The 24,632-nt window shown below is 29.6% G+C and overlaps 3 protein-coding genes across 4 annotated transcripts; 1 reads left to right on the forward strand and 2 right to left on the reverse strand.

Moving 5' to 3' along the window:
- Positions 1 to 4,020: 4,020 nt before the first annotated feature.
- Positions 4,021 to 5,740, reverse strand: LOC114176721 (metacaspase-3-like). The gene is made up of 5 exons (XM_028061850.1): positions 5,244 to 5,740; positions 4,810 to 5,146; positions 4,626 to 4,743; positions 4,345 to 4,542; positions 4,021 to 4,235 (listed from the first exon to the last, which is right to left on the reverse strand). The coding sequence occupies exons 1-5, from the start codon at positions 5,680 to 5,682 to the stop codon at positions 4,176 to 4,178; spliced, it is 1,152 nt and encodes a 383-aa protein (XP_027917651.1). The 5' UTR covers positions 5,683 to 5,740; the 3' UTR covers positions 4,021 to 4,175.
- A 3,128-nt stretch (positions 5,741 to 8,868) lies between these two features.
- Positions 8,869 to 11,767, reverse strand: LOC114177481 (metacaspase-1-like). 2 transcript variants are annotated; one of them, XM_028062850.1, is made up of 5 exons: positions 11,126 to 11,761; positions 10,560 to 10,890; positions 10,266 to 10,383; positions 9,978 to 10,160; positions 8,869 to 9,003 (listed from the first exon to the last, which is right to left on the reverse strand). In XM_028062850.1, the coding sequence occupies exons 1-5, from the start codon at positions 11,616 to 11,618 to the stop codon at positions 8,944 to 8,946; spliced, it is 1,185 nt and encodes a 394-aa protein (XP_027918651.1). In that variant the 5' UTR covers positions 11,619 to 11,761; the 3' UTR covers positions 8,869 to 8,943. The 2 variants fall into 2 exon arrangements, with proteins under 2 accessions (XP_027918651.1, XP_027918652.1); XM_028062851.1 differs by lacking the exon at positions 8,869 to 9,003 and having other exon boundaries at positions 9,978 to 10,200; positions 11,126 to 11,767.
- Positions 11,768 to 19,145: 7,378 nt separating this feature from the next.
- On the forward strand, positions 19,146 to 20,634 carry LOC114175032 (pectate lyase 1-like). The gene is made up of 4 exons (XM_028059790.1): positions 19,146 to 19,589; positions 19,695 to 20,050; positions 20,142 to 20,277; positions 20,434 to 20,634. Exons 1-4 carry the CDS (start codon positions 19,146 to 19,148, stop codon positions 20,632 to 20,634), a joined length of 1,137 nt encoding a protein of 378 aa, XP_027915591.1.
- The last annotated feature ends 3,998 nt before the right edge of the window (positions 20,635 to 24,632 follow it).

Below are 24,632 nucleotides of genomic sequence, written 5' to 3' on the forward strand. Positions count from 1 at the left end.
TACATGATTTGAAATAATTGTATTTTGTGAGAACCTGTAAAATAGTCTACCATTAGTGGTGGATTTTAAAAGATGACACAACATTATTTTAATGATAAAAGGTTAAGGTTATAAATAAATTTTCTATTAATAAAAATTTATTTTATAAAAACCATTATCTTTTTAGATTTTTTTTCTAAACTTCTCCTCTACCTTCTCTCTAATTTTTTTTACCATGATCTCATCCTTATCCTTTTGAAGATCAAAGATCAAGAACCCTATGATTGTTCCTAGTGAAGAACTTTATATCCTCTCGATCTAATTGAAAGAACAAAGTAAGTTCACTTTTAATCTCGAAACTTGGACCAAAATTTAGGGAGATCAAAGTATATTTTTTATATATAAATTATTTTTTTTACATTAACAAAAAAAATTATTTCCTCACATCATTTTCTCTATTCAAAACAAGTACATATGATTATAATCCAAAAAAATATGATAGTAATATATGTGAAAGTGTAACATAAATTTTATTATTAACAATCATATATTAAAAAAAGCAAAAGTTACCTTTAGTCATAATGTTTCTTAATGTTCTTTCAATGACTTAAAATCTTGAATAATTGAATCTGAACTGAAGTTTATTGCAATATAGATTATCCTAGTGTTTGCTATAAAAACTTTTAAAACCTATAAAAAAACACTAAAAGAAGTTAAAACATGTTGATGACAATCAACCCAATGCCAATTAGAGTTTAATAAAAATCAACCCAATTAAATGTAACATTGAATACATTTGAGTCAGGTCATCCACTTTGTTTTTTACTAAAAAGATTGTACGGTAAGCAATATGCAACATCTTTTAATGGAGAATACCGAATACTCTAACCATGAAAGAAATAAGCTAAACCATGTGTATTGAAATCTTATTAGATAACCATCTTTAGTAAACAATAAATAATTTTTTAAACGCATTTGATATGGACCCTATTTTAGATAAGTTCTTCGTACCTCATCAATTTGATTTGGTCGGTATTGCCAAATTTGAGGATGTTTCCCGGATCACATTCTAAAACATTTTCAAATTCATTATATTTAACTCTAGGAACTTTAGAGAGTTGTTTTTCATTTTTTGGATTATTGTGAAGTTTCTCAAGTTTATATGACGTTGGATGAATTTTTTTCATCTTCATCACAAGCATTCCTCTGGAAAAAAGAATAAATTCTTCTACTCTTTATCATAATTTTTCTAATATAAATTTGTCACCTCTCACCTATTTAGGAAAAGATAAAATTATGAATACTCCAAATTAAATCTCAAAACCAAGACTCAACATTTTAAGAAAATTAACACATTCTAAATGATTAGTTTTTCTTATACAACTTCAAAAGATAAAATAGCTCTATCTACACAAATAGAGTTTGATCAACAATTAGAGCATGATTTTATGATCATAAAGATATGTCTAGAGTGTAGAAAAGCCACATAGAAGAGGAAAACATATTGTTTCGAAAAAAAAAAGAGTAAAAAATGAACTTACTCAAAAGAAAGAATTGTCCGGTACAAAATGTTCCTTAACTCCTTAGTCTTGTTGTGGTGCCGTTTGATTTTGAAAATGATGAGAGATTGATGGTAAAAATTAGAATAGAAAGAAGAACAAAAAAAGATATGGAGGTACCGAAGAGAAAGAAATCAAATAAAGAAGCAAAATAAATTACAACAGAGAGGGAAAACATGGTTTTTAAATTTAAATAAAACTTTTTAAAACTAAATTATATAAATTATATAAATAATATATAAATATATTTTTAATATATATATATATATATATATATATATATATATATATATATATATATATATATATATATATATATATAAAGAAAAAAAATGTTGGGAGAGCCGTGGACTCCTCCTTGTCATACACTAAACCCTAAAGCCGTGGACTCCCCCTTATCATACTTAAGTTTCACCCGTGATGTGACTCAAATTTACTCAAAGTGAATCTTAATTGCAATGTGACCATGGTGACATGTTTAGACTTTTAATAGATATTTTCTTTTTCTAGTTATGTCATCCTGTGAGAAATAAAGCTCTAAGGAAAAATTTAGAGAAAAAAGACAGTTTAACCAAGGTAAGAAAAATTAGTTTTAAATTTTAAAAATATATTACTATAAGATGAGTTGTGTGATCTGTGTGTGATGCTAGAATGTTATTATCTGTTGTGTAAAAAATGCTTTGAAATGATATTTCTTGATGACTAAAATTGGAATATATATGTTATATGTAGTAAGAATGAAATTTTGTGATTTGATTTAATTGAGTGAAAATTTGTGTAATATGTGGATGTGTGATAAAATAGTTGTGTAAGATTGGACATCTAGAATGTTAAGTTAGAAACTAAAAATGTATTTATAAACTATTATGTGATTGTTTTGATTTGATTTTTTGTTCAATTGATTTCATTGTCTATGCAGTAGGTTTGAATTGGTTAGGATTGTCCAGTTTGATCTATCTAATGATTATTTTGAACTAAAAGTAATGTATTTTAAACTAAAAAGGAACTAATGTTACATAGATAATTAAGTTGGATATCTTTATTATTTCTTCTTCTTCTTTGGTGGTCACTTTTAACTTATTTTTCTTTTTTCCAAAGTGATTTCATACCAATTGTAAAATAATTTTATATAGTCTTTTCTTATTCTTGTGCTAAATTAAAGTAATGCAACAAATTATGTAAAAAATGAGTGAAGTAATTTTTATTAGTATCTATTTATTTTATCTTCGTGTTGCTAAGAATTATAAAATTAAATTGAATGCAATAAATATATTCTATTAAATAATTTTTTTATATTTTTAATTAATATACTTTTAAAAAGTGGTATTTATTGTCTATATATCTAAGTTTCATATAAAAACATTTTGCATTAAATAATAATACCTTTTTTTATATCATATTATATTAGTTATTGTTACATTGAACAAATTTGGTGTCCACCAAACATATTGTTTTTATCATTGATTTAAAATTATTTTTGCAATCAATTTTGAAGAACATACGGTTTTAAAATTGGTATCCACTACTAACAATTCTCATATTACAAGGAATTTTTTTTACAAATTTGTTAAAAAAATTTGCAAGAAAAGAATTTTTCCTGCTATTTGTTCTAAGAATTTTAATTGGTAGGTAATTCCTTCGTGGATAATTATTTCGTACAAAATTATAAAATTCACAAGTATTTCCTACAAAATTTGTTGCGAAAAGTGTTTTATACAAAATATTTTGCAAAAAAATTGACAGTAATTTCCTGTAAATTTTTTTCATAACAAAATTTATAAGTATTGCCTACGAAAAAAATTTCAAAACAAAATTAATAAGAAATGTGAGTTTTTTTAGTAGTGATCGAACCGATTTATAACTATCAAAACTATTTATTCTAGAAAACATATATTTATATTTCCATTTGAATTTAAATCTATAAAAATCCAAAGTAATTCTCCTAAAAGCTAATATATATGGTTTTAGTCTTTTAAACTTGTGATAAATATTAGAATTTGTCATTCTCTTAAATTTTTTTGAGGTTTGGATTATTCACTAGTTTGACACATTCTAACTTAAATATTAACTCAAAATACAGTTTAATAAGTAAAAAAGAAATTAATGTCATTTGGTTAAAATGACTATTTATCTATTTATCAAAGTTCGCACCATTAACTAATTTCAATTGTGTTTAAATGTAAAAATTAAAAACAAATTTAATCTTAAAATCTATGATGAATTGAATTATTTTAATAATAAACAAGATTTAATTAGAGATTATTCAATCTAATTATTATAAATAATCATATGAAATCATTAATGTAGATCTACCTTATCTCTAGAGTAAGATTTGTGTTTATTTTAAAGAAAAAAATTATTTAACAACATTTTGACAATTTTTACATAAGTAAGATATATTTAACAGAAATTAACTTTCGTATTTCTAAATAAAAAGATAAAGTAAAAGGTAACTGGAGTGGTATCAAGTGGATGTAAAAGAACTTCTATTATCAAATTACCATTGTATTAAATTTTAAATAATATGAGAAATGTACGCCAAATTCAAAAGTCATAGCTATGTATATAGTTAATTATATAAAAAAATTGAGTGATGCATGTAGTCTCAATTATTTTATCTGAGGAGGCAATTAACGATCAGAGTACAAAACGACTTGTATAGACGTCAAACACCTCGGAAGACGATAGTTGTGGCTCCTGCAAATCCAAGTCCAAACTTCATTCATACCATGGTTAAGGATTCAAATATAAAGCTTATGATGCCACACTATAATAATATATGTAAAACACACAAAACATTAATTACTTGTCTCAGTTCCATGCCAAGAAGTCTATTGAACAGCGATGCAATTGGACCATTTAATGGCACTATGCCTGTTTTTGTCCCTCGAATGCTGGAACGCATGGCACTCAGCAATCGACCATAACTCAGACCAGGTTCGTTTTGCACCGTTTGGATGAAACTATAGGTCAGTACACCAGTAGCTTCAGTGCCACTTAAAGCCTACATCAATCAACCCACATCAATACTCCTCAAATTTGTTCAAGTGAATGTAAAAAAAAAAAAAAAACTTAAGTATTACTTACAGAGGTATCTATGGAGGTTTGACTATCTTCGCAAGCTGAAATAGAAACAGCTAGCCCTCCACTTGTACCTTTATTAGCTCTGGGAAATCTTTGATCTTCCCATGAGTAATACCCTTCCCTGCATCACACACAGATCATTCAATTCAGAAATTGTTGTTGAGAAAAGAAGCATTCTCAAACTCACCTGTTCATCTTGCAGACGAAAGACAAATCAAGAACAGTCCCACTGTGGCATGCATCGACAATGGCATGAAGTTTAGCTCCACGAGGTAAGGGCCTAACGATTGCAGTGTTGATCTCATCGTCCAGTATCTTCCCTTGCTCTTCGTAATCAACGGGGCATATTGCTTCGTCAAGCCCGTCGATTTCGTTCCCATCCATGCTGATTTCCTGAGTGCCATGTCCAGAGAAGTGGAACACCAACGAATCCCCTGACTGGGTATTCTCAAGCAACCACCTCATAGCCATTAGAATGTTGTATCTGGTAGGAATCCTTAGCTGGTTTCTCTCCTCCTTATCATCTGTCACAACTCGAAAATTAATCTTTTGAAAAAGTGTTGGAAATCTAAGTATGACTCTAAATGTATAGAAAGAGATAAGAAAGTGTATGAAAGAGACCTGTGAGCATGAGAATGGAGTCACTAGGAAAGCCATAGTGCTTAATGAGAAAGTATTTCATGCATTTTGCATCATTGATGGAGCCTTTTAGCTTGTAACTCTTGCCATGGTAGCGAATTCCACACACCACAGCTCTCTTTGAGCCATGTGCATGAAAAGATGGTCTGAGTGACTGAGGCTGGGGATAGAGGCCAAAACTATTTGCCCCATAATAGCCACCAGAATTGGTGTTAACTGAAGCAGTACTCCTAATGGTATTTAAGAAGCCTCTGAAACGACCAGTGAAACTATGAAAGGAATTGTAGGCTTGAGTCCATGGAGGTGTGGAGGGTCTAAGGTGGGTGATGCCATGGCACACTCCACACTGAAAGACATTAACCTCTGGTGGCACCACAAGTAGAACTCCACAGTGGATGCATCTTTCTTGTCTACTTGCCATGGTGAGGCCTGGGAAACAATGAAGAGTATTAGAAACTATGTACAATTGCTTTTTCAAATGTTTCTATCATGAAATTCAGCTTCTGCTATCTATTTATGCAGAATAAGAATAGGATTCTGATGCCTTTTCCTAGTGGACACTGAATACATTGACATGCTTTTGTTTTTTTATTTGTCGAATTCAGATTACCGTTAATCAAGAATCGGGGAATAAGGAACAGATGAAATGCATCTTATCTCATTCAGTTGAATAAACCTTCCCATAAATATCTGTAAGAAAATAAATTATTGGTAAATGTTAAAGTTATTGTATAATTTAAAAGCATTTTTTATTAGACAACAACGAAATTTGTAAGTATATTAAAGTTAGTGTATAAATTAAAAGTTCAGAGAGTTTCAAACCTCTGTTCCAGCAGTTTAATATCTTTGTAATGTCGTAGCAGTTTAAAATTCCCACCAAGTCTGCGTGGTTTAAGCCGTGAAGTTTCCGCAGATTTTCCATATTGTGCCGTATAAATAAAGAAAAATGTGGATTATTAAATGGGTTTGCAATATTAATTCTAAAATTTTAAAACTAATAAATAAATATAATGCATGAGTTGGTGTATGTATATGTAGTGCATTATGAAACTTAAAATCAATCATGAAACTGAACATTTATTAGATTGTGATAAATTTTGAAATAAATAATTAACTAAACGAATTTTAATTTAATAATTTTGTTAATATATTTAGTTGATAAATATTATTTACTGTATTTATTTGCATAAAGTTTTTCAATTATCATCAAAGATAAAAATTATTATTTCAACCTTATAAACATTGAAAAGGAAAACACTGCTATAAGAAAAAATCTAGTTAAAATAAATTGAAGTGTCATCAACATTACTTCCTAAAATCATAACAAATATCAATTAAGAAATAATTATAGTCTACATGAACGGATAAATAATATTAACATTGTCAAATAGAAAATTATATATTTATATTTTTTTTATTAACAAACTCTAACTCATATTAACCTAATAGTAATTTCGTTGACATAAACTAAAAATTCTAGATGATATCAATTAACACTAACACAAAAAAACGTTATAACGTCATCCCTATAATGTCTGCCTAAAAAAAAGTCTAAAGTTAAAAATGATCAGTGACATTTTTGTAAATAACGTGACTTTTTTAACGTCTGCCCGCACTAGGTCAGACGTCACTTAACGTCTACTTAAAAAAACTTCGACGTCATTCAAAAAAGGACGTCGGACCCCCTCATCCTAGATGTTCAACATCTGACCCCGCACCACCGACGTTAAGTTTTGCTTATCTTTGTGCGAGACGCAGAAAACCTAAGTTGTTCACTGTTTTCGCGAGCATTTCCCGTCGAGACCTCATTTCTGACCTCCTCCAGGTGAGTTTCGAACATTTTTCACCATCAAACTTGTTGGAATTCAATTATGGATTGATTTTACGCGTTTTGAATCGATTATTTTGCGTTTTCATCCCCATTTGCAGCGTTTTGAGATTTGTCCCACTTATTCTTCATCCCACTTATTCTTCGTCCCCATTTGGCCAGTAGTGTGCGGAGACCCTAGACTCCCTCTCAAAGTTCGTCTTTCAATTAGAAGAGGTTAGTTTTTCATTGTATGTATATAATTGTTCGTTGTATGTATATAATTGCTTGTAATTTTTATAATTGCCATTATAGTTTTAATGTTAGACTATTTTTTTTGTTAATTTTTTTGGCCTATTTTTTTTATTTAAAATTTTATAATAATATTTGTAAAATTATGAAATAAAATTATATTTCTTATTAGATATATGGATGTTTAAATAATTCTAATTGCATTTGATTTTTGAATATTATTGTTACAGTGTTATTTTATATATGTAGATTTATTATACTTATAGTATACACGGAGCGAAACTTAGTTCCCGTTTGAGATTTAGTACAAATGATTAAATTTTTAGTCGTTTATATTAAATCTTGAATTGTCCGATTGGGCAGTTTGAAAAAATTATTTTTTATAATTTGCTACAATGTGTCCGATTGAGGCTAATTTGTGTTGTTCCATGCATACTTGATTGTGATCATGACTGATCACTTTCATTTCGTGTATATTATAGACCAATACGAAATACTGTCGAAATTTTATGAAATTTATGATGTTTGACTTCTTAATATATATCGATTGAAAACAATCTTAATAGTATTATTTAAAATTAATAAATGATGTTAATTGAAAAAAAAAATCATATTATCTAGACAACAAAAATCATCTATATTGACAAAATTACCCTAATTAATGTTGGTTGAAAAATGATATATTTGTATAAAAAAATAAAACTGCAAGAATAAAAAAATATACAATTAACTTTAATTTAAAAAAGAAATATTATCATTGATATCACGAAATAACTCGATGTTAAGACAAAAATATTTCAATCGGAATTGAGTCTACAAAATCTTAATTAAAGTTGAATAGAAAAAAATTTAAAAAAAATATATGATTTAAAGAGAAGATGGAGCACAAAATTTTAAATCTTTTTAATGTAAAATTTAAATTTATCTAATTTTAAAAAATTACTTCTTCTAAATTCTTAAAACTTCAAATCCTTTAAAATTTTCTATCCAAAGTATTTATATTTACAATAATACATTCAATATTTTATAGAAATAAATTGTCTTCTTAAAATTCAAAATCATGTGATATCTCAAATTATGGTAACAGTTTTGACGTAATGAATGGAAAAAATTGGTATGCTACTAAAATGTTTCAGAACATATACCATTGATATTTAATTTATAAAATAATCCAAAATTACTACTAAAAAAAATCATATTTCCTGCCAATTTTGTTTTGAATTTTTTTTTGTAGGAAATACTTATAAATTTTGTTATGAAAAAAAATTGCAAGAAATTGCTGCCAATTTCTTTTGCAAAATATTTTGTCTAAAACACTTTTCGCAACAAATTTTGTAGGAAATACTTGCGAATTTTATAATTTTGTAGGAAATAATTACCCACGAAGAAATTATCCGCTAATTAAAATTCTTAGAAAAATGGCAGGAAAAAGTCTTTTCTTACAAATTTTTTCAACAAATTTGTAAGAAAATTTTCATGTAATATGAGAATTCTTAGTAGTGAGTTGATTACAATAGGTCACTACAATTACTGAAAGTAAAATGTTGATTTTCCTCAATACCACAACCATTAATTGTTGCTAAGCTTCAAGTTATTCAAAACAAATATTCAAGTTAACTAATCTCACAAGGACAACATTGTCGTAGAAACATCAAATTTCTCTGATGATGATAGAAGAGGATCCTGCAACATGTATTCACTTTCATCAATCAAGAAAATAAAAAACTATATATTTAGTAAAATTTATTAGTAATCATAAAATCACTAATCATGCTATTTATATAAGGAATGTGACTCGTAAAATACTATAGTTTATGACAAAATTTAAAATATCTTAGGAGTATGATTTTAGTATATCTCTTCATTTATTTGACTAATTTTATATAAGAGTTTCATTTATTGAAAGATCAGCTCCAATCAAAATTACACAAACCGGACTCAGATAGTCTACTCAAGCCTAATATATTAGCTGAAAAGCAAAGAAAACATTAGAAAAAGGATATTCATCCTTCGTTCTTATTTATACCATTTAATTATCTAATTCATCAAATTTAAAATAAAATGATTTTCATTAATCTACCTTAAATCTGTAAGTTTTTTTAAACTACTATAATAATTAATATTCACAATCGAAAATTTTCAAATTTAAGAAAATTATGATAAATAACATATTTCAGTTTTACTACAATAAAAAAATAAAATATTATTATAACAATTTTAGTTATTTTAGTTTGTTTAAGTTTAGTATAGAATTAACATAATTGAATATATGTATGACCTTTATAAGTATTATATATTTATTAAAAAATTAACATTAATAATTAATTAACTTTAAGTAATTATTAAAGATTTTAAATTTACAAAATAAAGATATAAAAGACTCTCTTAGATATAGTTACTCTTTTTTTAATAAACATATGTGACATGACATATATTATAGACAAAAAAGTATATTTAACTACCTTAATTTTCAGTAATTTATATAAAATTAACGAAATTAATTTTTTTAATAATACTACGATTAATTTTTTGTTATATATATATATATATATATATATATATATATATATATATATATATATATTATTTATCTAAGAATTAGGAAACAAACATGAGATAGAATTTGAAGGCAGAATGAATGGTGGTGAAATCCAAACCTGTGCAATTTTACGATTGAAGATATGTGGCAATATGCGGTTATTGCATTTACTTCGGCTAATCTTCTTAATCTCTTGATGCATATTTTGTAGGAGACCCCCATAAGTTATTCCAGGGTATTCTCTTATTGCTTTTGTGAAAAGATAAGTCAGAACACCATTCATTCCCTTTCCACCAAAAACCTACGTAGGTTCCTCAAAACCCACACCATCACGTCAACAACTATAAACAAATCAAACTACATTTCATTGCCAAAAACAAAAATCCAAAACATTATTCGTTCTTACAGAGCTATCACAAGCTGTCTGATTATCTTCACAAGCACTCAGACAAATCGCCAATCCACCACTCGAATGTTTTCTTATAGGTTCTTTTGAAGGGGGCTTGTTATCCTCCCAAATGCCACTACAATCAAAATTCAATTTTTTTTCATGTAAGTAGAACATTCATTCAGAATAAAAACCTAACTTAATCCCACAAAACCGACTTATAGATGAGATTTGCGCTCATTTATATACTATGAAATTGTTTTATCTTTACTGGATATGAAATTCCAACAAAACTAGGAAAATGGCACTTACCTTTCTTGATTATAAACAAAGAGAAGATCAAGAATTGTGCCGCTATGACATGCATCAACAATGGCATGAAGTGTGACACCTTTCTTTAGTGGCCAAACTATGGTGGAGTTGATTTCATTGTCAATGATCATTCCTTCTATCAAATAGTCAACAGGGCAAAGAGTCTCATCAAACCCATCAATTTCATCTTCTTTGAAATCTGGCTGCTGAGAACCGTGTCCCGAGAAGTAAAACACTAATGAGTCTCCTGCTTCACAGTCCTTCACAAGCCACCTTAAAGACTCCATTATGTTGTGTTTCGTTGGTATCAAATTGCCATTTTGTTCATCTTCTGCAATATTCATCATTCAGTTTTCAAATAAGAAGATTTTTTGGCACAACAATTGGAGTTTTGCACATGTTACTCAAAATAGGTACTAGATCTATATAAACATTAACATCACTTTCGATCTAAATTGTAAAGTATCAAATTACTGTATTTACGTGCTTTCAGACTTACTTTGTGAACGGACTAAGTGACTGATCCATCAAATGAACAGAAACAGATAACAAATTTCTAGAGATACCTGTGAGGATTCGTATGCACTCATTTGGAAAGTCAAAATTCTTGATCAGCAGTTCCTTCATGTTACTAATATCATTGATGATTCCTCTGAGTCTGAATTTCCTTCTGTAAGAAATTCCACAGAGAACCGCTCGTTTATTATACCTGCTAGTGCTAGAAAACGCTGAGGAAGAGGCCACTGAATGAGATAATGACCCACTAAGCAAATTTTCATTTTTGTTTGAACCTCCTAGATTACCAAGTTTCAACAATTTGGATCCAAATTTTTTCACTGGACAGCATATTCCACATTCTTTCTTTGAACTGTGCGGTCCCAAAGTTGAATTGCCAAAGTGTGAGTTTGTTCTCGAGCGCAATAAGCAGTGACACTCTTCTTTGAAACATCTACAAGTAACCTTTGCTTCCTCATTTGACTGAGAACTAGAGATATTTTTGGACCCATTCATAGATACACCCTTTCTGTACCTTCTGCATTTAGATGCAGCTTCCATCATTAACTGTAGTTTTATGATGCAGACTCATATACTTCAGCTCTCACCATATATGTTCATGCACTTACCAAGACGTTAAGTAAACTTTTTTTCTATGTTGAAATTTGAAAATTGTGTTCTGCATAATTGACAATGAAGGGCCCCAGAAGCGTGCATTCGTTTACTTTCTCTTTTGAGAAAGAGAAACAAACATAGAATCTAATCCCAGTGTTGGAAAAAGGTTGAAAGATGCTTATTTATGCGACGTAGAAGAACCCCACAGCAGTGAGTTGTTAAGGAAAATCAGAAAATGTGTTAAGAATTGTCTATCAAATTTGCGTCTTCAAAGAAAGATATGGTTCTGATGCTTATTCTCACTATGATAGCGGTAAGAACCAGATGCTCTCAACTTCATAGACTAATAATACACTCACTTGCATAAGAAAATGAGTAAGCATTTCATTAATATATTCGTAATAAATTAACATAAAAGATAACTAGTAATTAATTTAATACGTATTAAAAGTTGTTCTATTTCTTTTTTTCGTATAAAGGAGTAGAAAGAATATTATAAAATTTTCTAATTAAATTATTTGTTATCAGCTTGCAATTCACGTTTTACATTCACTCCCCCTCCAGAGCTTGGTATGGCAAAGATTTAAGAATTTTTTTTTTTTTTATGTATATGAAATCACTGATATTAAAAAAAAAAGTGCAAAAATTTACACAATTATTTCCTATGAAAACTACGTTTAACCTGGTTTTTAATTATTTGGCATTATTTTACTTCCTTGTTATAACTAGAGATGGCAAATAAACCCGTGCCCGTGGGTATCACCCGAACCCGTCCCCGTTTTGACGGAGAATCCCCGCTTTGACTGGGTATGGGTATGGGTATGGGTAATACCCGAAATTTTCAACTGGGGATGGGGATGGGGATGGGGATATATATATACCCGCCCAAATACCCGTTCCCGCTTAAATTACTAAACTATTTATAATTTATTAAATAATCTAAAAAATATATATAAATAAATAATATATTTATACATAAAATATAATATAATATAATATAATATAATATAATATAGTATATATACATATAAATAAAATATACTTATATATATATATATATATATATATATATTTACACATATACATGTAATGTAATATAATATAATATAATATACATATAATATATATATATATAATAATATAATATAATATATATAATATATACGTATAAAACAAATTAATCATTTAACTAGTGAGATCTTTTATAAACAAATTTATAACATTACAAATTTATAAAAATTTAAAAGAAATATATATATATATATATATATATATATATATATATATATATATATATATATATATATATATATATATATATATATATAAAAGCATAAAATATCTACGCATATACATATAATATATATACATAATAATATAATATATATTATTATATTTATATTATTATATAATATAATATAATATATACTTAAAATAAATATATATCTATAAATATATATATATATATATATATATATATATATATATATATATAAACATAAGATATCCACACATATAATATATATACATAGTAATAATAATATAATATAATATATATAAATAATTATATATATATATATATAAACATAAGATATCCACACATATAATATATATATACATAGTAATATAATATATAATATAATATAATATAATATATATATATATATATATATATATATATAACATATTTTTCATTCTCTTTGTTTTTTGTTATATAACATATTGGCAATTGCTTCAGTTTTAGATCCAAGGTACAAGATGGACATGTTAGAATATTATTTTTATAAATTGTATGGTAATGATTTTGATCTGAAACTTAGTAGGATTCGTCAAATGTGCTATGATTTGGTTTTGGAATATCAATCAAAAAAGAATGAAACTTCTTCTTATAGAGCTACATCATTGGAGTTGGGAAAGGATGTTGATAATGATGCGAATGAATTTTTAGAGTTTATGGCAAAAAAGAAAAAATCTAGAACTACAGTTATGAAAACAGAGTTGGATTATTACTTGGAAGAAGATAATTTGCCGGTTACACAAGAATTTGATATCCTATCATGGTGGAAAACAAATGGGTTAAAGTTTCCAACCCTTCAAGCAATTGCAAGGGATGTTTTAGCTATTCCAATAACAATTGTAGCTTCTGAATCTGCTTTTAGTACTGGTGGTCAGATATTAACTTCTCACCGTAGTCGACTTCATCATATTACTATAGAGGCTTTGATGTGTACAAGAAGTTGGATATGGAACTCAAACCATCTAGGTAAGTTACTCAAATTTATTAATATTTTTTGTTAGTATTTTTTGTGAATTCTCATCTAATATTCTACATTTGGTGTTTGTAGGTGTTAAAAAATTAAAAGGAAAAGATGTTCTCATGAGTGAAAATGAATCTGATGAAGAAGGTACATTATATTCTAGTAATTAAAATTTTCAATTTCAATTATTATATCATATCTAATTTTTCATTTTTTTTCTATGTGTAGGTGGATCGAATGCAAATGAAACCACTGATCATTTGTAAAATTAATAAATATTTTGGTTATTATAAAATTTTAGTAATGTGTAATTTTTTAGCTTTTATATAATTATTTGAATTTTATTTAGTTGTTATTTGATACTTTAATTTGAGATGTATACTATTATAATATTTTTCTTAATATTTGACATCATGAAAATCAAAAAGAGTATGTTATTTTAATATTGAATATTTTGATAGTATCATGATTCCGTTTGTGTGATTTTTAAATTTTTTTTATAAAAAATATTTAATTGATATATGGAACAATAAAAAAATGGGTATGGGTATGGGTATAAGAAAATACCCGTTACCCGGTGGGGATGGGGATGGGTCAAAAGTTGTATACCCGTTGGGTTTGGGGATGGGGATGGGAATGAATTTTTATTATTTTGGATGATAATAGATGGAACCAAAAATTTCTTAATCCATTTTGATCTATTACTCTTTTTTATGAAAAATCTAATTCAGAACCATCCATTTAATAAAAATATAATACAATCCCTCCATTAATAAATTCTTTTACGGATGAACGCAAAATTCAGTCATAAAAATAATAAATTAAAAAAAAACTAAACACTTTTTTAAAAATAAAAATAAATTTTGTCAAACAAATTTAAAAAAAAATATATTTTTGAACAACTTAAGTATGTTTAATTTTAATCTTAAAATATTCATATGGGGATCTATTGAATTTTTAAAAATAATAAATGGAACATTAACTATCCATAAAATTGAATGAATTGATTTGACCTAATTTATTTTTAACTTTGTAATGGATGAATTGGATGCAATTACTTTCGGATAGATCTGTGCATGAAGAGGGCAAATGAATCTTTTACCTTGAAGACGTGATAGTATATTTAGTTTTAAGAAATTAAAAAAACAGAGTATTGTCTCCAGGACTTTCAGTTTTTAATCTGATAACTACACAACTCATTTTTTATTTAAAAATATAAATAATGTGTTCGAATTTTAGTTTTTATATTATTAAAATAAAGAACAAACTCAAATGATGAATTAAGAAAAGATTAGTAGGTAAGCATGGTAAGTATTAGAGTTATACTTACTTCTAATACATTTTTTTTTTCAATTTTTAAACTCGTTATTATGCATAGTTTTAACAATTGGACAAGTAGAGTAGAAGCTAAAACTACTTAGATATAACTTTTACTTCCTGCACCTTCACAATTTCGTTGGGCACTCGTCCAAATTATCAAAATGACATTGTAAAAGTTGATTTCTGAATTACATATTTCGAAATAAACTTCCCAAAGTTTAAAACAATGTATTTTGAATTTTGTTTTTTCAAAAACACAATTCTGAAACAAACTTTCTAAAATACCTTTCGAAATAAATTTTTTGAAACATTTCACGTGAAATGTGTTTCATAAATCATGAAAGCAGTGACACAGGAGGTAGTAGTGACATTAGTGATACGATGCAGTGCTGGAGTGTAGTTTAGTCTTATTCTTTGCGTATAAGGGGTGCAGTAAGTAATTGTAGGGATGTAGGAAGCAGCAATTGATATAGTATGATGATCGATATAGCAAGGGTACACATTATACTTCATTGGTCATGTTAAAAAGCACAGCTATTAAGAAGCGATAATCAAATCAAGAAAGTATTTTTCTTCTTTCTCTATTGCATAAATAAAATCAATTTTCAACTTGCTTGCACCAATTTTTATTCTTTGTAGTAATTTTGTTTAATTGAACCAAAAACTTTACAAATTTTCTCATGTTCCTTTCTATCAGCAATAATTTCCCATACTTGAATCATATTCATGACTAACAATTATTTGCTCAAAGTAAGGTAGTCAAAATCTTCACTATGCTCAAGGTTTAAGGAATAACACATTTTGTCTTTAAGGCTCAAAGACTCGAAGGGTTTGTACAAGAAATCTACTTGAAAAACATTGGCTCAATTATATAACAGGAAAAAGAAAGATGGCCTTGATCATTTGTAGCATGCAAGTAAATGATTAGCAAATGAACTCAAGCAAAATCAATTATGAGTCCATAGTGATAGCATTCACACAAATCAAATCTGGGGCACAACCTCTCACAGGGTACTTTAGGTTCCACAATTGTCAACAATTGCCAAAATCATTGATCACAATTAAAATCAAGCATCACTACATCAAAATGAGAACAACCACAAGCTCATGCTTACAAGCAAATTCAACATCATTTCATAACAAGCACAAAAGATGATCATAAAAGTACCAAGTCATCGCAAAAGATTACTTCACCAACCAAGCTACAGAATTCAACAACTATCAAATGAAAGTTAAAACTGAAATTTAAATTGAAATCTAAAAGCATAATTGAAAATCAGGACTATTAACAAAACAAGTCCTGCAAAAGAGAGTCATCTATCAGCAACATGTGCATCTCATGAGACGCTATCCTCGCTCTTGGCGGAGGAATCATCATCGGACCCCTCCTCTTCATCATTACCGGGCTCCTTCTCTTTATCAGACTCCTCATCATCATCAGCATCTGTAGTAGAGGAAGCCATTTCTCCTCCTCTAGAAGGGTTGGCTTGGTCCCTAGGCCATGCTACTCTAGCCTCGACTTCCTCAGAAGATAAAAGATGTAGCTCAAGCATGGCTAAAGACACATCTCAGATCATCTTCGTGTCTACCACTCCCAGCCGGTGGAGGGCATTTAGCTTGAGGTCCAAGGATTGCATCTGCACTACATCATCTACCATGCTTCAGGGGGAGGGGGAGCTGGTTGCTAGCTAGGATTGAGTGGTGGTGGTGATGGTGGTGCAGCAGGTCCCCCTCCTTCGACTGGCAAGCAATGCTGGAGTTGATGGGCCAAAAACACTATGCACCCAAATTTGGCACTGAGTGCTGAAGTTGTAGAGGTGTATTTTTCTCACCGAGGCTAAGCGCAAGAAATCAAGGCTAAGCGTTGAAGCTGTAGTGGTCATTTTTTTCTCGCTGAGGTTGAGTGCCAGAAATCAAGGCTAAGCGTTGAAGCTACAATAGTCATTTTTTCTCGCTGGGGTTGAGCGGTATAGGGAAAGACTGAGCGTCAAAGCTGCAGTAGTTATAATTTCTATGTTTTTTCTCTCAACCTTTGAACCTAGGCATTCAACACTCATGCAAACATGCATTCAAACAAAAACCAATGCTAAGACTAACCTAAAACACACCTAAAGACCACATTGACAACATCAAAGACTTGATGCACACATAACTTAAAACATATGCAAGTTGTTGCAGCCTTCTGACAATGGAATGTTGCTTCCGATAATAGAGATGTGCAAATTATGTATGGAAGTGCATAAGCTTATGGAAGTGTGACGACTATGTCAAACACAAAGGGCAAGGACACTTTCATATTTGCATTTTTAATTTTAATGATTTTTGAATTAAGGATATTTAGGTCATTTACTTTGTGTTATTGGGGTACAAGAAGAAAATATGGGGGTGCAAGAAGAAATAGTTTTCTTAAAAAGGACTTGGATACTTTGATAAACTTTTTTTTGATAAAGTTCGACAAATTTTAATTTTAAACACATACCAAACCTTTTTCTTCTCTTTTCAAATTACATCAAACATTTTTTTTATCCATTAACGTGTCGTCACGTGTGCACTAAAAAAAGTTTGTCAATAAAACTTTGTTAAAAAATAATTTTCCTTTTAAAAATATATGCAAAAGTTTTAATTTTGGCCCCCTGACAAAGTCTCTTTGGCATTAGCAACTTTTTGTATGTTTTTATTTGTTGAAATCTAAAAATCCAAATTCGTTTTAACCAAATAGAATTAGTTTTATATGCTTTAAAATAAATTTTGGACATCTTTACATTGTTATCAACATCGTCTAGTATTTGATTATTTTCTTAAAATATTAATTAAATTTTTTTTTTGCATTTTTTCTTTGGTATTTGTATGATCATTTGCCTTATCTAATATCTCTAAAATAAAAATGAGTACTTGATACATTTCTTTTTTCCTAATAATTCTAAAATACAAAAAAAAAAAAATCAAAAACTAAAAAATCAACACTCAAACTTTGTTCCTTTTGAGAACTACATAACATTTGATTTTTCATTCTGAATGAAAATATGTAGAAGCAAGGTTAGTCCTTGTGAGTTCTCTATAAAAGAAATTGAAAATCATTTTCCAAATAGTTTTTCATTTAGAATTATGTAAATAACGTAGGAACAAGATCAATCTTTATCAGACTCAAATTTTAAAAAGTATTTTGTTTATTTCACATAATCTTCTTTTTTTAGGAAAAACAAATTAGATAAAACCACATTTTTTTTGCATATTTAATTAAAGGTATAATCTTTGAATGGGCATCTAGAGTGATAATATATTTCCATACGCAAAATCGACTTTTGGACCCAAGATTCTATTTCGCAAACCACATCTTATTTTTATGGTTTTTCCATAATTTTTCAAAATAAACTACGGTGACAAATCCAAAACCTCGACTTTTGATTTTTTTTTTCCTTCTCAATTTGCTATCGCATCCCATCCCAATTTCGATTGTGACATTAAACAAGTAGTTAATGTTCATCACGATATCCATTTATGATATTGACATTACGTACCGTAAAACGTGGTATTAAATTTAAATTAGAGTTTAAAAAATTTTAAATTAAATTTCATCCATGGAAAGCAATATTATTAAAATTTTGTAATTTGGCTTCTCTAGTTAATGCATATATTTAGGTAAGACGTTAAGATTTAAAACTTCTTAAACATTTCTATTCACTTATTTCTATGCATAGCTTCTTTGGTATGGAACACCCCTTTATTATAGCTTGAAAAAACAACTTAAACTAACTCTAATAACATGTTTTGCTTATATATAATCATTTTCTTACACCACAACTTCATACAAAAATAAAAAATACTATAAAACCACCATTCTCTTTTTTTTTCCTATCTATCTTATCTTCAATTTGCTTAAGAACAAGTATTCTTCGATATGGCATTTCTTAAACTTCAATACTTGTTTTTGGCTCTTTTGATTTTCTTTTTCCTTTCAAAACTTACTTTTGCAAAGCAATCAAAGATAAATGGTTTGAAAATGAATGTTATTGATCGATGTTGGAGAAAAAATTCTGAATGGAGGATGCACCGATATCAATTAGCCACATGTTCTGTGGGTTATGCGGGCAAGATGATAAACAACATTGGTAATGACCTTATTCATTATAAAGTTACCGACGCTAGTGATGATCCTATAAATCCCAAGCCCAACACCTTGAGGTATGGAACTTCTATTATTCAAGGTAAAGTGTGGATCACATTCCAAAAAGACATGCAAATTAAACTAGAGAAACCCCTTCTCATCAGTAGTTTTACCACCATTGATGGTCGAGGTGTTAACGTCCATATCGCTAATAATGCATGCTTAATGATATTTAAGGTAATTAATACTTGTTACAAACTAAGCTTTTAAGAATAATAAACGTTAAGAAAATTATTTTCATGATTTAACAATATGTATGCAACTTTGCTTATTTGATTATAGGCCACTAACATAATTATCCATGGCATTCGAATTCATCATTGTAAACCTCAAGCCCCTGGGATCGTAATGGGGCCTGAAGGAAAGGTGATTCCTTTAGGCCATGTAGATGGGGATGCAATAAGATTGATTACAGCTTCAAGGATTTGGATTGACCATAATACACTTTATGATTGTCAAGATGGTTTGCTTGATGTAACACGAGGTTCTACTGATGTGACTATCTCTAATAATTGGTTCAAAAATCAAGATAAGGTTATGCTTCTTGGACATGATGATGGATATGTGAGAGACAAGAATATGAAGGTTACAGTGGTGTACAATCATTTTGGACCTAATTGCAATCAACGCATGCCAAGGTAAATTAGCATTGTTATACTAGGTAGTTAAAAATACACAAAGTAATAAGCAATTATATTTACTCTTATTAACAAACAATTAACCTTTCAGGATTCGTCATGGATATGCACATGTAGCCAACAATTTTTATCAAGGATGGCTTCAATATGCCATTGGTGGAAGCATGGAACCTAGTCTCAAAAGTGAAGCTAACCTCTTTGTAGCACCAATGATAGGAAATAAGGAGGTAATAGATTTTAAAAATTTTATGTGAAATATTTCATATCCATATTACCAATCACTTATATATATATATATATATATATATATATATATATATATATATATATATATATATATAAAGATTTTATTAAGTGTTATGCTAATTATTTATTATGTGTAGGTAACATGGAGAAAGAGTAGTGATAAAAGTGGAGGTACATGGAACTTTCATTCAATAAGGGATATTTTTGAAAATGGAGCTTCATTCAATATAACAAAAGGAGGAGGTGTACAAAAACCGAATTATACTAAAGAACAAAATTTTAAAGTTCTTGATGCCAAATTCGTGAGATCATTGACACGTTCATCTGGTGTGTTATGATACAATAAAAATGTTGTGTATTGATTAGCCAAAATGTAAGAGAGATCACATGTTAAATTCTTTATCATTTTTATTATTTAAATCGTGTAAGTGAGGAGAATTTAATTTTTCTTCAATTGTATTTTTAATTAAAACTCTAAACATTGTAAATTTATTATATAAGTTTAATTGATATATTGAACAATATGATAAAAATCTTGAAAGATGTTTCAAACTCAAATTTTTTTTATCAAAGTTGTTTAGTGATTTAGAATATATATATTTTCTTTGGTATTTTAGGGAATAGTTGATATTATGACATTGCAAGGTGTATAATATATAAGATTGCAATTGACTAGTTTTATATGATAAGTTTCATAGTTAAATATTAATTTTACATAAATAAATTAAGGGTATTTGTCAGCTTGGTTGGATAAAATTTGAGAAAACTCTTTAAACTCATAAAAAGATAAATAAGATTGGGTTGGATTAGGTTAGGCCAAGATTTTGAAAAAAAAGTTATAATTTTTAAATATAAACCAAATTAAAAATAAAAACAATGTTTATAAAAATTAATTCAAAACTTTTAAGGAAGTGAATAAGTCAAGTAAATAGAAGTCAAATACTCGTTTCAACTTCATGATTAGCAATCAAATAAAACTAATATTTACTTATGTAACAATGCACTATCATGAGTTGTCACACATAAATTTTGAATTTTCAAGTATCAATTGTAAGTGAAACCATATGTTTGTTTCTAGATAACAAAGAGTTTAACTTCATCTTTTCATCATTAAATACAAGTAAGCAATATCTTTCACGAAAGGAGATTTTAGAAAAAGGTTGAGCTTCTTGTATAGGCCTCATGAACTTTTCATTTCTCCACAAATCTAAAGGGGATTTAATCAATTATGATCATCTCAACAAGTGCATCAAGCTTTTTTTTCTTGGTTGAATTTAACAATTTTCAAATGCATGACATTGAGTCATCCTCACATCCTTTCCAATACCTTAACAACATCCCTATTAGGCTTTATATAACAATTATTCAAATGTTTAATCAAGTTAGTGTACTTTTATTATTAGCCTTATATGACTTGTTATATTGCCTGAAAATTGCATTGTTTTGTTGTGATGAACCAAAACTTTTGAAGTCATCTTTGTAGGTATTCTATTGAGTCCTTAGTATGGTTTAGATAACTATGGTCATGTAAGAACCTCTGACATTAATTATGACCAAATTTCAAGTGATGTAGATTGAATAAGACCATTATAGGATTTTATCGGTGACATAGGACTCGAGATATTCATACTTCTCACGAAAATGGTAGACCCAATACAACTATTTTTTTCTATTCACGTGGACATGGAAAGAGTTACAAATTACTAAAACATTTTCATAATATTCATCATGATGTTTCATGTAATAATAATTAGTAATGATAATAATAGTAATAAAAAAAAGAATGATTAAAATCAATATTGTCACCATCCATGATGTCCACCCAATCAAGTGTAGAAAAACACAATACAATCATGCAACACACATTTCGCATGGAGAAGAAAGGAGATCAAATGAAGGTAAAATTGTCTTTTCGATTTTCTTATTGAGGTGCAGAAAAAGAAAAGAAAATATGGAGGTACATGAAGAAACTCCCTGTAGCAACATGGAAATTAATGCATATTAATTTCAATTTTATTTTAATTTTAACCACGATCCATTTATAAAATGAGTGTCTGTGCAATATTTAATAACAGTTCTCAGAATTGAACAATAAAGCCATTGAGAATCAAATTAATGAAATGCGCTATTAGGTTACAACTAATACTAAGACATAAGATAAAACGGAGAGAATAACTAGTGAAAACATTTTCTCCCTTCATTCATAACAAAAACAACCCTAAATAAGGTTGCAATGGGTCAGGTTTGTTCTGGATTACAAAACTATTTGTTTGTTATTTTGAACTTTCAAACCATAACTAATAGAATTGAACGTAGTCACTTGAACTAAAATTAAACGAAATCCTTCATCCAATGTGGTTTCTTGTGCTCTTTTGTGGGCCTTGTGGTGATATTGGGTTGTGTTGTATCATTGCCTACCCTTGAAGATTGCACCTTGTCTTCAAAGTGGGGGAATGGAGGGAATTTGGGCTAAAGTGGTTGTCATAGGGGAAGTTGGTATTAGGCTAGGGTTTGGTGTGCGGGGTTGGTTAATGTTTTGTATGGTTGTGGGGTTGAATGGCTTAAGGGGGTTAGGTGAGTTATTAAATTGTGGGATCGTTAGAGTGGGTTGAGGTGGCATGTGTTCATTGGAGAGTGTGGGAGGTGGAATTAATGTGGAAGGTGGGAAAGTAGATATTGGGCTAGGGTGGGATGCGTATGGGTTTTGAATGTTCTAGAGAGTTGTAGAATGGAGGGGCTCGAGGGGGTTAAGTGAGCTTGTAAAGTGTGGGACAACTGGATGGGGTTAAGGTGGCACGTTTTCATTGGAAGGTGTGGGCGGTGGAGTTAAAGTTATAGATGGGAAATTGGGTTGCACATCTAAACTGTTAGATACGCGTGAGTTAAAGGGGAGGTTTTTAGAACTTGGAACTTGAGATTATGGTTTCATAAGGACGATTCCCTCTAAAAGGTATTAGCATCGAAACATGAAACACCAGGTGAACGTGTGAGCTAAGGGGTAGGCGAAGCTCTTATGCGACCATGCTTATCCGACAGATGATTTGGTAGGGACTTGAGTAGTGGGATGCGAGTTTGGTGCAAGGTCGGCGATGGACCGAGTGTTGACGGTAAGGTTGGTGGCAGAGCCAAACCCATTCATGGACTTCGAAACTTCTATCAATGCGGTGGAGGTTAGCTTGATCGGACATGTTGGCGAGTCTAATGGAGGTTGTTTTGAGGTTGTGAAGGACAAGAGTATGTTGATGCAGAAGGTCTGAAATTGTGGTGCCATCGTGCAGTGTATATAGCATGTCGAGGGTGGTGGGTGGAGGTCAGCCATATAGTGCTTGGAAGGGTGAGGTGCCAATGGCGGAGTGGTAAGATGTGTTGTATCACAGTTCTACCAGGTGCAAGTATTGGTACCAGTTATGCAGGTGCTCGTCGGTGAAGCATCTCAGGTAAGCTTGTAAGCCTCTATTCAACACTTTTGTTTGATTGTCGATTTTGGGGTGATATGAGGAACTGAACTAGAGTTGTTCCTTGTGCTTTAAACAGGGTGTGCCAGAATATGCTGATAAAGAGTGGGTCTCGATCAGAGACGATGGACTTGGGAATTCCAAGAAGGCGACAAATCTCAATGGAGAACCCCTAGGCCAGATTTGGGGTTGTGAAACTTGTAGGCAAGGCAATGAAATGTCCATACTTTGTTAAGCGATCACATATAACCCAAATAATAGTGTTGCCTATTGATGTTGGTAAGTGTGTGATAAAGTCCATGGAGAGATCTTCCCAAACTTGAGCAAGAGCGGGTAGAGGTTGAATTAATCCTTGTGGTTTGTGTAACAGGTATTTATTGCTTTGGCAAATGGAGCATTGTTGAATGAAGGTTTTGACATCCTAAGTCCATCCAGGACAGTAAAACGAAGTTGCAACTCTAGAAAAGGTGGGTTTCAATCTTGAGTGACCTATCGTAGGTGATGCGTGGAGTTCATAGAAGATGCGCTGTCAGAAATCTTGTGTGGCTGGAAGGAATATGTGATTTCGAGAAATAAGATTCCCTGTCGTATTGAGAAGAGACTAAGAAATTGATGGTCTTTGGTGCATGATAAAATGAGGGCTTTTCCTTCACAGGTGGAATAGAAGTGTTGGAGTTCTTGAAGGAGGTTTGGAACGGGAGAGGATATGGCCAATAGTAGTGAAAGGGTTAGGGCCTCTTGGCGAGATAGTGCATCTGCAATAATATTTTATTTCTCAGGTTTGTATAAGATTTTGAAATCATAACCTTGTAGTTTACTTGTCCATTTCTGTTGTTCTGGTGTTTGTATGGTTTAGGAAAGAAGTGTGTTTAGGTTTTTCA

The sequence above is a fragment of the Vigna unguiculata genome, chromosome 3 (genome assembly GCF_004118075.2).
Source record: "Vigna unguiculata cultivar IT97K-499-35 chromosome 3, ASM411807v1, whole genome shotgun sequence".
Classification (NCBI taxonomy): domain Eukaryota; kingdom Viridiplantae; phylum Streptophyta; class Magnoliopsida; order Fabales; family Fabaceae; genus Vigna; species Vigna unguiculata.

Bases quoted from the DNA above. Each gene is read 5' to 3' on its own strand.
- LOC114177481 (XM_028062850.1), bottom strand. From the start codon at position 11,618: ATGATGGAAGCTGCATCTAAATGCAGAAGGTACAGAAAGGGTGTATCT. The intron at 10,891-11,125 runs GTATCTCTAGAA...TGAATATTGCAG, and splicing joins GTGCATACGAATCCTCACAG to AAGATGAACAAAATGGCAAT. The intron at 10,161-10,265 runs GTAAGAACGAAT...GAACCTACGTAG, and splicing joins AGACAGCTTGTGATAGCTCT to GTTTTTGGTGGAAAGGGAAT.
- LOC114176721 (XM_028061850.1), bottom strand. From the start codon at position 5,682: ATGGCAAGTAGACAAGAAAGATGCATCCACTGTGGAGTTCTACTTGTG. The intron at 4,744-4,809 runs GTGAGTTTGAGA...TGTGTGATGCAG, and splicing joins TTCGTCTGCAAGATGAACAG to GGAAGGGTATTACTCATGGG. The intron at 4,236-4,344 runs GTAATTAATGTT...TTGGATTTGCAG, and splicing joins TTGGCATGGAACTGAGACAA to GAGCCACAACTATCGTCTTC.
- LOC114175032 (XM_028059790.1), top strand. From the start codon at position 19,146: ATGGCATTTCTTAAACTTCAATACTTGTTTTTGGCTCTTTTGATTTTC. The intron at 20,051-20,141 runs GTAAATTAGCAT...TTAACCTTTCAG, and splicing joins TGCAATCAACGCATGCCAAG to GATTCGTCATGGATATGCAC. The intron at 20,278-20,433 runs GTAATAGATTTT...TATTATGTGTAG, and splicing joins CAATGATAGGAAATAAGGAG to GTAACATGGAGAAAGAGTAG.